Source organism: Haematobia irritans, chromosome 5 (genome assembly GCF_050003625.1).
Source record: "Haematobia irritans isolate KBUSLIRL chromosome 5, ASM5000362v1, whole genome shotgun sequence".
Classification (NCBI taxonomy): domain Eukaryota; kingdom Metazoa; phylum Arthropoda; class Insecta; order Diptera; family Muscidae; genus Haematobia; species Haematobia irritans.
The window spans coordinates 79,409,393-79,422,877 of record NC_134401.1 but is presented as its reverse complement, the minus strand read 5'-3'; the positions used below and the strand labels follow the sequence as shown (position 1 = coordinate 79,422,877).

Sequence of the window (13,485 nt, the reverse complement as noted above, 5' to 3'; positions counted from 1 at the left end):
TACAGTTCAAAATTTAATATAGTACAATGTAATGTTGAACATTTTTTCGGAATCTTCCGAATATATCTGGAATATATGTAAAAAAAACAAAAGCAAAAAAAAACTTTGGTCGAAGCAGGGATCGAACCCACGACCCTTGGCATGAGAGTCGGACGTAGCTACCACTGCTCCACGGTGCCAAACTAAATGTTTGTTTCTGTTAAATAAACTTTGTTTATTCGGTTCGTGGGCGCCGCAAGATATGCTATATAAATATAACTTATATGGATAATTATCTATTGATGACCATAACAGGTACATAGCTCAGTGGTTAGTGTGTTGGCTTACAAAGTGCATGGTCCGCGGTTCGATTCTCCGTCCAGGCGAAAGGTAAAAAAAATTTAAAAATTTATAAAATCGTATAATTTCTTCTACATTGTTGGTATTACACGAAAAGGTGTTAAGAACTAAAAATCCTCGTGGATGTGAGAAAGATGTGAGGGACAATGCAATTAGCAAGAAAATAATGTTTTTTTTTGAGCTAGTCTTTATGAAATTGTTTTTACATCCTGGAAAAGAATAAACGTTTATCACAAAAAGGATATACTTTTCTTCCAAATACACTTCCTGACAGCGAAAAGCAAATGAGAAACGAACTTTGTTTGTCTAAAATTTCGTTTGGGAGGAAAGAATTATTTTTTTGCGTGTAGTGGAAGGTGGTTTGGAATATATTGGATTGCCTCTCCATATAAATAAGAAACATTTCTCATGTGTAACACAAAATCACAACAAACATATTTGTATTTGTTTATTTACTTTTTATTGAAAATTAGTTTGCTTTTATGTTTTTGTTGCTATTTTTGTTCTCATAAATAATTGTACCATGATAGGGAACGAGCCCTTGCTGTGAAAAATATTTAGTATACATCAAGTCATTGAACAGACAACATCAAATTTTTTCATCGTGTTAAAAATGTCGAATTTTGTACCAGATAGTGATGATTTGCGGAATGCATTAATTTTTTGTTATCATTTGAAGAAAAGTGGTGCAGAGTCGCATCGAATAATTCTCGAAGCATATGGTGATCATGCTCTATCAAAAGATCATGAAGAAGAATCATGCTCTATGCAAAAGATGGTTTCAACAGTTCAGAAATAATGATTTTGATGTGAGAAATGAAGAACGTACAAGACCACCAAAAAAATTGAAGACGCCGAATTGCAGATGACACTTTGAGTCAAAAGCGTATGGAATGTTAAATGTTGCACAACAAACAATTTCTGACCGTTTAAGAGCTATGGGAAAGATTTTTTTGTTTTATTTTCCAAAAAACTCTCATTTTATACCGGTATACCTGGTATATTGGTATTTATTCTGCCTTTTTATATCTAACATAGACTAAGTGGTTTCACTGTAATGTGAGGCAACGTTCGGACTTGGCTTGGAATCAGGCGGCACATATTGATAAGGGTGAAGCTCACCACCTGGACTGAATAGCTTAAGTGAGCACAAATAACAGGCGGCCACTATACCTAACCAGCCTAACCTTCGTATCTTTTAGTGCCAACCTTACTATCCAAAATGCCCAGTCACATATCTAATTTCAAAACTAAAATATAAAGGGTGATACGGTCAAAATTTGGTCAATATAAACTTGACGTATTTCTTTCAATTTTGCATTTAAAAAACCTGAACACCCCTCATTTTGAAGGTGTGTGTGTGTAGAATGTTGCTCCTATTTTGATTTTGGAATTCACTCTTCAGTTGTCAAAATGCCGTCCAAGCAAGAACAGCAGCGTATCAAAATTTTGCTCGCGCATCGCGAAAATCCGAGCTACTCGAACGCAAAGCTGGCAAAATCGCTAAAAGTTGCCAAATCAACAGTTACAAATGTAATTAAAGTGTTTGGGGAACGTTTGTCGACAGCCAGGAAGTCTGGATCGGGGGGAAATCGAAAACCGGAAGCCGCTGAGACGACAAAGAGAGTTGCCGGTAGTTTCAAGCGAAACCCTAACCTCTCTCTCCGAGATGCCGCAAATAAGCTGTGTGTATCGTCTACAACCGTGCATCGAGCCAAAAAACGAGTCGGACTATCGACTTACAAGAAGGTAGTGACTCCAAATCGCGATGATAAACAAAATACGACGGCCAAAGCGCGATCCCGGAGGCTGTACACGACGATGCTGACGAAGTTTGACTGCGTGGTAATGGACGACGAAACCTACGTCAAAGCCGACTACAAGCAGCTTCCGGGACAGGAGTTTTATACGGCAAAAGGAAGGGGAAAGGTAGCAGATATTTTCAAGCACATAAAACTGTCAAAGTTCGCAAAGAAATATCTGGTTTGGCAAGCAGCATTTTCATAGCTTCCGGGACTGTCAACCAAGAAATTTACGTGAAAGAATGTTTGAATAAACGTCTGCTGCCTTTCCTGAAGAAACACGGTTGTTCCGTACTGTTTTGGCCGTATTTGGCATCTTGCCATTACGGTAAAAAGGCCATGGAGTGGTACGCCGCCAACAACGTGCAGGTGGTTCCCAAGGACAAGAACCCTCCCAACACGCCAGAGCTCCGCCCAATTGAGAAATACTGGGCTATTGTCAAGCGGAACCTAAAGAAGACTAAAAAACTGCTAAGAACGAGCAGCAGTTCAAGGCAAACTGGCTTTCTGCGGCGAAGAAGGTGGACAAGGTGGCTGTACAAAATCTGATGGCAGGTGTCAAGCGTGAGGCCCGGCAATTCGGATTTGGAAAAGCAAAGCCTAACTGAATATTTTCCCTCAATTTTATACTAATTGAACTTGAAAAAGAAATTTAATTTGATTTTTTAAATAAACGATTTCACCGATTTACACGCGTTTTCCCTTGACCTAATTTTGACCGTATCACCCTTTATGGTGTATCCTTTGAAACACTTTTAAAAAGTAAAGCCTTGTGTTGCTTGCACAAGATTATATATCTCAATGAACCAGATTACCTATACGAAAGATTGATTTTCTGTAGGTCAAACAGATACCATTTCGACACCAAAGTTTAACATCAGAGTGGCAGTTCTTTATTCACGCTGTGCGTCTCTGGAACAGAGAATGAAGCCGCCGAGTCGCGCCGCCGATTTTAGCCGTCGCCGACCCGTTTTTCGCAGTCGACGCCGCCGCCGAATATGTCGACTCATCTCGACTCAAATTTAGCCGCCAATTAATCTAAAATATTGATTTATATCAGAAAAATTTAATAATATTTGTTATAGTTTTTGCCAAAATTTTGAACTTTCCACCTTCAATCAATTAGTATCAAGTTGCTACAATAGTTTTACAAAAATTTAGCTCAAAAAATTTGAATGAAATGTAAATTTGATTGTAGGATTGGTTGTACAACTAATCTCATTACAATTCGGAAAATTTCAAATTGATTTTATAATAGATAATTTTGCGCCGCCGAACAAACAATTTTTTATCGGCTTAGCCGTCAAGCCGCCGCCGCCGTAGGAAAAAATTTAGTGTTAGCCGCCGCCGACAAAAATGGGTCGGCTTCATTCTCTGCTCTGGAATGCTCTACCATCAACACTACAAACCATCAGTAACACCTATCAATTCAAACCAAAATATATAACTACTTTTTGAATACGCAGAATTTTACTGCTACGTTTAATTTGCTTTGATATTATATAAATTGCTTTAGTTTTACAAATTATATACCTAATTTTGCTGAACCATGTAACTTAATCAATATTCAATTCCTATGCTATAATTATAAGATTTATATATTGTTGTATAGGAAATTCGCATAAATAAATAAATAAATAAAAACCATAAATATTATGGGGTACTTGATTTCATGAAACGATTTCCAAGATACTTATATTATTAAACAACTTTACATATCGTTACTACGAGGTATCTTAGAATACGGATCTATTGTATGGGACAGAGATGGTCTGTATCAAACGTTTTTAGGTTTGCGATTGTCGCAAAGTTGTAAACGTCGTAAACGTCACATACGCGTCGTAAATGTAGAAAAAGTAACAAAAGTCGCAAACTAAAAAATACTTTAGTCGCGTCAGCTAGGCAGCGAATTCGATGATATCCAAGACGATGGTATGTGCGAAGAAGTTTCAATTCTTAGGAATGTCCACAATTTTCGGCTTTAGTCCCCACATTTTCCCTATTGCCTTTTGTACGAGTACAGGGTAACCGTGGATTTTCTCGTCCTTTCTTAGCTTTAAGTTCAGTCTCCTGTCTAATATAACCCCAAGGTATTTTGCACACTCACCAACGAGAATTTCGATACCAGCTAAGAAAATAGGCTTGACCATGGGAAAACTTTCACAAATTTCTGCAGAAACTCACAGCCAATGCTGTCAAACTAAATTAAAAAATGTTCAGGATTTCTTCTATTCAAAATTTGGTTTTCTACAGTAGGTTTACGACTTTTGCGACATACGTATTATACCGTCGCAAATGTATGTCGCAAAAGTCGCAGTTTGTGACAGGCCAACCCTGGTATGGGACCCATCTTATAATATTTATTTAAACATGATTGAATCTGTGCAGAAATTCCTTGTATTACAAGGACAAGTAAAATCTAATGGTCTTATTCGACCTACCGGAAATATTAAATATCGACTATTTTCAATTAAATTACACAAACAACGACCCGCTTCGTCACGTCATTGATCTATTAGAAAATAAAGAAAAACAAGTATATAGGGCCTCAAGTTCGGCCAGGCCGAATCTTATGTACCCTCCACCATGGATTACGTAGAAACTTCTACGAAAGACTGTTATCCACAATCGAATTACTTGGGTTGTGGTATCTTAAAACTTCTTAACATCGTTTTCTAAATTGTTAGTTAGCCCATACGTGGTTTATATTAGACAAAAAGGTATGTATAGGTACGTCCACAAATAATTACGAATCGATATGGACTTTTGCAAGGTTCGTAGAGAGCCAGAATTGAAATATGGGGGTCGCGTATATGGGGGCTATATACAATTACGAACTTGCTATGGACCAATTTTTGTATGATTGGGGATCGATTTATTTGAGGGCTATATATAACTATAGACCGATATGGACCTAGTTAGGCATGGTTGTTAACGGCCATATACTAGCACAATGTACCAAATTTCAACAAACTCGGATGAAATTTGCTCCTCCAAGAGGCTCCAAAACCAAACCTCGGGATCGGTTTATATGGGCGCTATATATGATTATGGACTGATATGGACACCTTTTGGCACGGTTGTTAAATATCAAATACTACCACCACGTACCAAATTTCAACCAGATCGGATGAATTTTGCTTCTCCAAAAGGCACCGGAGGTCAAATCTGGAGATCGGTTTATATGGGTGTTCTATATAATTATGGACTGATATGAACCAATTCCTGCATGGTTTTTGGATACCAAATACTAACATCACGTACCAAATTTCAACCGAATCGGATGAATTTTGCTCTTCCAAATGGCTCCGTAGTTCAAATCTGGTGATCGGTTTATATTGGGGCTATATATAATTATGGACCGATGTGGACCAATTTTTGCATGGTCATTAGAGACCATATACTAACACCATGTACCAAATTTCAGCAGGATCGGATGAAATTTGCTTCTCTTAGAGGATTCGTAAGTTAAATTTTGGGGTCCGTTTACATGGGGGCTATACGTAAAAGTGGACCGATATGACCCATATGCAATACAATCCGACCTACACCAATAACAACTACTTGTGCCCAGGGCTGTGGAGCCGGAGTCGGAGTCTGAGGATTTTGCTGGAGTCGGAGTCGCAAAAATTTTGTTCGACTCCGACTCCGGCTAAACCAAATTTTTTAAAACACTTCACATTTTTGTAACTAAGCAAGTTTTTACGCAAATTAGTTTCCATTGCGTTATTCATTCGATCAATGTACAGCATGATTGTAAATGAAAATCAACTTCCAATTACGGCTATCTTTTGATGTTTCCTAGAATGTTAGACTAGCAGATGGGCTGGATCGATTCATTTTAATGGCCGAAATTATTATTTATTTTTAATTTTATTTTAAGGCCAAATACATATGTGGAATATTGATAGAAAATTTTTTCAAAGTTGTTTTTTATAGAAAATTTTGTCAAAATGTTATTTCTATAAAAAGTTTTGTCAACATTTTATTTCCATAGCAAATTTTGTCAAAATTTTATTTCTATAAAAAATTTATTCAAAATTTTATTACTATAGAAATATTTTATAGAAAATTTAGCAAAAATTTTATTTCTATAGAAAATTGAGTCAAAATTTTGTTTTTATAGAAGATTTTGCAAAATGTTATTTCTATAGAAATTTTTGCCAAAATTTTATAGTAATAGATTTTTCATTAGAAAATTTGGTCAACATTTTATTTCTATAGAAAATTTTGCCAAGATTTTATAGTAATAGATTTTTTTTATTAGAAAATTTTGTCAAAATTTTATTTCTGTAGAAAATTTAGTCAAAATTTTGTTTCTGTAGAATATTTTGCAGAATTTTATTTACTACACGCTCATAAAAAATCGCTTCTGTAACATATACTCCCAAACATATTTTGCTTCAAGAATATACATTTTTGGGTATTGCCCAAACATTTATATGTTTGATCTCTTCCAATATATAATATGTTTGAAAGCATATTAGTCTAAACAATATATGTTTGGGTAGTCTAAGTTCCAAACATTTTGTATTTTTGCATCCAAATTCAATAATGTTGTCTTCCAAAAAACAATATGTTATTATGTGAACATATAATATGTTTGGAAGCATTTTGCACCCAAAAATATTATATGCTTAAAAAAATTCTCCCAAACAATATTGTGCTCAAAATTTTATTTATTTATATATTTACAATCATAACGAATTATGAAAATAAACAGGTAATATAGGTGCTAACAACATAGGTTTTCCACCTGAATGTTCAAAATTTTGTTTCTGCCCAATTGTATATTCCCCCACATCTTTCTCACTTCCACGAGATTTTTTAGTTCTTAGCACCTTTTTCTGTAATACAAACATTGTAGAAGAAATTATTCAATTGTATGATTTTTTGTTATTTTAATTTTACCTTTTGCCGGACGGGGATTCAACAGCGGACCACACAATTTGTAAGGATCAAAGAAGTAGCTGATCAATTGCCCAAGGAAAAATAAAATGTTAATTTTGTAATAACAAGCAACAACCACCAACTTAATTCAATATCGCTCCCTGTTAAATAGCGCTCCAAGCTACTAAGCACATATATGTTTATAGGCTATTTCTAAATTAATATATGTTTGCATCCAAGCATATTATATTTACAAACATTTTATGTCCCAAACATAATATGGTCTAACATATTAACATATATGTCCCAAACATGTTATGCTAGTTTATGAACATTATATGCTTGCACTCAAAAATATTGTGTTTAAAAATTTGTGTTCCAAACATATAATGTTTATAGCCAAACATATGAAAAACAGTCTTTTTCATCCGTGTACACAAAAATTTTTCTAAAATTGTATTTTTATTGATAACTTTTTCAAAATTTTATTTCTATAGGAAAAAATTGTCAAATTTTATTTCTATAGCAAATTTTCTCAAATTTTTTTTCTTACTGATGCTCACTGGTACTCACTGCTATAAAAAATTTATTCAAAATTTTATTACTATAGAAATATTTTTTTCTATATAAAATTTAGTAAAAATTTCATTTCTATAGCAAATTTTCTCAAATTTTTTTTTCTTACTGATGCTCACTGGTACTCACTGCTATAAAAAATTTATTCAAAATTTGATTACTATAGAAATATTTTTTTCTATATAAAATTTAGTAAAAATTTTATTTCTATAGAAAATTTAGTCAAAATGTTGTTTCTATAGAATATGTTATTTTGCAAAATTTTATTTCTATAGAAAATTTTGCAAAATTTTGTTTGCTACACTATTTTTTTTTTTTAATTGTATTTCTATTGATAATTTTTTCAAACTTTTATTTCTACAAAAAATTTGGCCAAATTTTATTTCTATAGAAAATTTGGTCAAAATTTTGTTTCTGTAGAAAATATTGCAAAATTTTATTTACTAAACAAAAATTTTTCCAAAATTGTATGCTCACTGATACTCACTGCTGAGTCGAAAACTTGTAGAAATGACTCAAATTTTCAAATGTTTCAATGAATGAATCGTAAATGCATTTTTGCGAAATTGACTAAACAATTAAAAATATTTCCCAAATATTGCCCGAGATTTTGTAGAAGTCTGATTTGAGATTTTATCAAAATGTAGATCTAAATACAAAGTTGTGCAGAGTATATTATAATCGACCCGCCCGACTTTAAACTTTCCTTACATTTTTATTTTTTGTTAAAATTGTGTACGTCTCATAACGTTAGATTTAAATTTAAAGTACATAGATTTTGTAGAAGTACATACAATTTTGTCTAAATCGATTCAGATTCAAATTTATGCATATGGGAATATAAACCATTATATAGCTCTCAACAAATTTAAAGGATTTGAGATAGTGTCAATAATTTTGGTCCACAAATACATATACTGTTGGTATCTTCTCATATCATTATTTTATTTATTGCCCTAAATTTGAAATATAGAGTTCAATTGGCATCTAATGTGAAATTAAGACCTTTTTTTGCACACATAAATAAACACGATACTTTATATCGATCCACTTACGGTACCCCCACAATAGAACTACAAATTATTGGTATTAAAATGAGATTTAGTTTTATTACCCGGGGTCGACTCCGGAGTCGGAGTCGAGCTGATGAAAAATGATGGAGTCGGAGTCGTAGTCGAGCAAAATTGGCTCGACTCCACAGCCCTGCTTGTGCCAAGTTTGAAGTCGATAGCTTGTTTCGTTCGGAAGTTAGCGTGATTTCAACAGACCGACTCGGAATTTCACCACGACCCAGAATATATATACTTTATGGGGTCTTAGAGCAATATTTCCATGTGTTACAAACGGAATGACAAAGTTAATATTGGGGGTATATTAACTATACCTCCTATGGTGGAGGGTATAAAAAAAACGAGAAATTGTAATGTTCCTAATACAGATTTTAATCTGTAAGTATTTTTGTATCTACAGACTTAATAAAATAAAAAGCCTAACGGGTTGAGATACGGGATATTGATTGCCATTGCGCAGTAGGAACCTCCTTTTTAAGACATTCTTGGTTGATGCGTGCTGAGTCAGTTTCATGGTCTTGCAGTCCAATGTTTGTCTACCCAGGGCTCACAATGCTGTCTTTGGAACATTGTCCCGACAATATTCGGCATTTATCAATATATGGCTTCCTTTTATATCATCACGCATATTGATAGGTTTATAGTATTTGATTATTAATTAAAAAACAACAACAACAACAAAACTCGAGGAATACTTAAAAAAATAAAGACACTAAAGCCAATTTAGTTCTACTTAAGCACTTGAGATTATTATGATTTCTATGACTATTAATAATATTTTGCATACGTTAGTTAAATTATCTAAAAAAGTGGGGGAAAATTATACACAAAAGAAACATGCAGATTTACTAAATTCGTTGCACTAAAGGCATTATTGAATTTTTGAACTACAATTTTTTCTTCAAAGTACGAAATTTTCTTTAACGAGGGGAAACAATTATTATGTCTAATACATTTTCTTGAATTTTTCGAAAAACATTTACATTCATTTACGTAACATACGGTTTATTTTTATGAATACGTTATTTTAAGTGAAAGAAAAGATCTTTATTTGTGGTAAATTTTTATTCCCCGAGGAGAAATGAGTATTAGTAAAACTTCATACTATTTTTCTAACTATTTAGGAAATTTTTACTGAATCAAGTAAATTGTATGTTCACAGAAAAAAAAGTAAACTATTTTATAGCACGAATAAACTACGTCATGTGAAAATTGAACTAACATTTCGGGAATTCCACAAAGCGTTGTTAAAACCAGGAAAATTTAATGTCCTGTAATGGGATTCTGTATTTCTTTACGATAATCGCATTGTTAATGTTGTCTACGAAAAAATTGCTTGCACTAACGATTGGGTCATTCTGCAAGTAATCATTGAGAATTTTTGTTTAAGCTGCTTTTCGCTTGGCAACCCTGCCCAAAAACAGTTTGCCAAATGGGAAATTGGAAGAAAAAAATGGGCGATATTTACAATCTATATAAACCCAGCAAAAAAAGCGTCGCCAAAAAAGTAATGAAAATGTTCTTTTTGGATCCGGAAGTGGTGCAAAATTGACGCAGAAGCGATGAATTTAACATGGGCTTGTCATAGGACGGAAGTCCTCCATTTCAAAAGCCGTTGCACTGAATTTGCATCACTTCTTTAGGTGTGATCCGAATTCAATGTTTTGGATGTAAATTAACAAATTATGTGATATTTTGTCAAATAAATAATTTTTATATTTTTTTTTTTATAATTTTTCATGGATTCAAACCTTGTCGGAAACGTCTGAGCTCCAATATTTTCAAAAAATTCACAATTTGGTCAGATTGGGGTTAACATTTTTTTCGACAAAATTTAAATGATTTGTACCACTTTATGAATTCTTACTTTTTAACCTATTTGAAACAAAAAAGTTAAAATTACACATTAAAAGTATGAAAAAACAAGTTATAAAAATTGAATTAAAAGAACTTAAAATAAAGAACATCATTGGGAGTGCATCTTCTGGAAGTGCTTTTAAAGTTGTGCCTTTGGAAGAACTTCCAAATTTTTTTGCTGGGAAGTTTCTTTTAATTTGAGGCCATTTAAAGCAGTTCCGCCCGACGAAATCCTTAGAAAGCCTTAGAACCTTTCGATTTTTAAAATATTGCAGAAAACTCTTTTGTAATAGAAAAGGGATCCAGTTTTTCCTATTAAAAGTAACCTACATCATTAATGCATTTCAAAAAATAAACAACCAAAAATTATTCGTTGTTTACTCAACGATGTATTAACTGTTATCTGCAAAGAAAACAACACAGTTGATTTTAAACGATTGGAAATGTAGTTTAAAACGACTACCGGATAGCTTGGATGTTATTTTTCTTGTTATCCGTTCTTAACGATGCGATTTATCGTTAAAATTGAATACATAATCCCACTACTGGTGTGTTTTTTTAACTAAAAATCACAAAATTGCACTCTTTCATAGAAGAAAAAATTAATGAAAAGTAAAGAAAAAAATCATTGGCGCCAAATCATGACCATTTTAACCATGCTGTTGTTCATTTTTGGGAATTTTGCTTTAGTTCATATTAAACTTATGTGTGCGGTCATTGAACTTTATAGCCAAGTTTAGTTCATAAAAAGTTTGAGACATACTTAAAGAAAGGAAAATATCATTGGGCTGTGGAAAATTCCAAAAAAAAAAAAAATAAAATTGAACTACAAACAAATATTTTTCTTTTGTACGGACGAAAAAGACTGTTTTTCATATGTATGGATGTAAAAATTATATGTTTGTAACTCACATTTTTAAAACAATATTTTTAAGTACAAGCATATAATGTTCATAAACTAGCATAACATGTTTGGGACATATATGTTAATATTTTAGGACATATTATGTTTGTAAATATAATATGCTGAAATGCAAACATATATTAATTTAGAAATAGCCTATATACATATATGTGATTAGAAAGAGAGACCTAGAGAGTATGCTGCAAATAAAATAATGGAAGTAACCAATTGACGCCGTAAAAATATACCCACACACAGAAAATTTCATTAACATTTTTTTCTACCAGTGTATGCTCTAAGGTGAAACATTATATGCTTGAACAATACAAACAATATTTTGTTTGGACCAATCCTGAAAATATATATGCTTGAAGCAAAATGTGTGTTGGGGTATATGTTACAGAAGCATTTTTTTTTTGAGGGTGTAGTTTTTCTTAAGTCTTACGCTAAAGTATCCTCTTTACGAGCATGAAGAATAATCAGACGTTTATTTAACAGTTTGTACTTCTCTGCCGGCAGAGAATCACTGTAAAACATGATTTTTTTTTTTGAAAAAAAAAATTCAGCTCTCATCGAATATACATAAAACATTTTATTTTGTAAACTGGTGCTATTAACATCAAAGGCCATACATTTAACCCTTTGACAACGAAGGATTAACCGCTCGATAAAAGTAAGTTTTTCTTGCGGATTCATATTCAAAATAGACTTAATACTAAGTAAACTGTCGCAAAAATGTAAAAAAAAAATTGTTTTTTTTTTTTTTTTTTTATTGTTGGTTTGTTCTTCAATCATTTTAGTTTTTTGATTTCAGCTTAAAACCATACGTTGACAATGCCACAAGAGTAGCTTTACCAACAGAGGAAAATTATATTTGTCAAATTTATTTTGGCAAAGCCGTATAGACTACAAGATGGTTGGATGGACGGCCGTTTCGGAACTACCACATTCCTCATCAGCATCAACTAATTGCAGCGAAACTATCAACCAATTGTCAGAATAAATTCGGGTAATTCACAAACCCCAAATTGAATTACACTCGGGCGTTCGAGTGTAATTCACAATTGACAAATAATCTATCCCTCTGTTGGGTAGGCTACTGTTGTGGCAACGTATGGTTTTAAGCTAAAATCAAAACAACAAAAATTATTGAAGAACAAATCAACAATAAAAAACAAAACAAATGAAGGTAGAGGAAGCACGCTCAAAATAAACCCAGCCAACTGCACTCAGATCGATGATTTGACTTTGGCAAAGGAAAAGTGAAATATTTCTACAAAATTTATTTAGGCAAAGCCGACTATCGAAACATTTTTTCGGGAGGTTCGAGTGTAATTCACCTTGGGTTAGTGAATTGCCCGATTTATGCCAACACTGATAGGAAGTTAGGATGAACCCATGATTTTTGTAATTTCACCCTTTTTTATATGAGCAGTAACAAATGCTTTATTCCACGACTTTGTTTTCTGGAATCTAATTTCAGTAAATATTTGTTTGGTAACAAAAATATTAATTGTATTTAACATTTTCAGACTCCGACTACGCAGACCTGGGTTCACATAAAAATACAAATTACTTACCATTGCTTTCTCAAATTCAAAGTAAATCCAAAATACGATGATTCATATTTTGGCATAACTGTAGGCAGTTGAGGATCATTGATAATGACATTAGGTTTCGGAGACAAGTTGTAAGCCTCGATATTAGGATGCACCACAAGTATTAGAATAGCACAAAATGTAGCCTTAAGCATTTTAGATGATAACTGATATTCGGACTTCATTCGCCTTCTATGGCCAACTGACTACTACTTTTGATGTGGAATATTTCTTGAGATTTAATATAATTTAGATAAAAAACAGTCGAATGAATATAATCGCATACAAAAAGTCTATCCTCCATCGGTAATGTGAGTAATGACCACAAACCGAAAGTGTGACTGTAATATTAATGAGACTTATACAACTGCAACAAAATCACTATAAATAATGGTCATACTATTAATAGTGCTACAGTTTTATTCCAGCAGGAGAATTACAACTCTTAA

The 13,485-nt window shown here is 32.9% G+C and overlaps 1 protein-coding gene across 1 annotated transcript in view; it reads right to left on the bottom strand.

Annotated features, from left to right (window-relative positions):
• Positions 1 to 13,220, bottom strand: part of LOC142240587 (integrin alpha-PS3-like) — a 39,990-nt gene extending 26,770 nt beyond the window's left edge. Inside the window, 1 exon segment of the mRNA XM_075312279.1 lies at positions 13,019 to 13,220. Coding sequence (XP_075168394.1) covers positions 13,019 to 13,191 — 173 coding nt within the window. The 5' untranslated portion in view covers positions 13,192 to 13,220.
• Between the last annotated feature and the right edge of the window lie 265 nt (positions 13,221 to 13,485).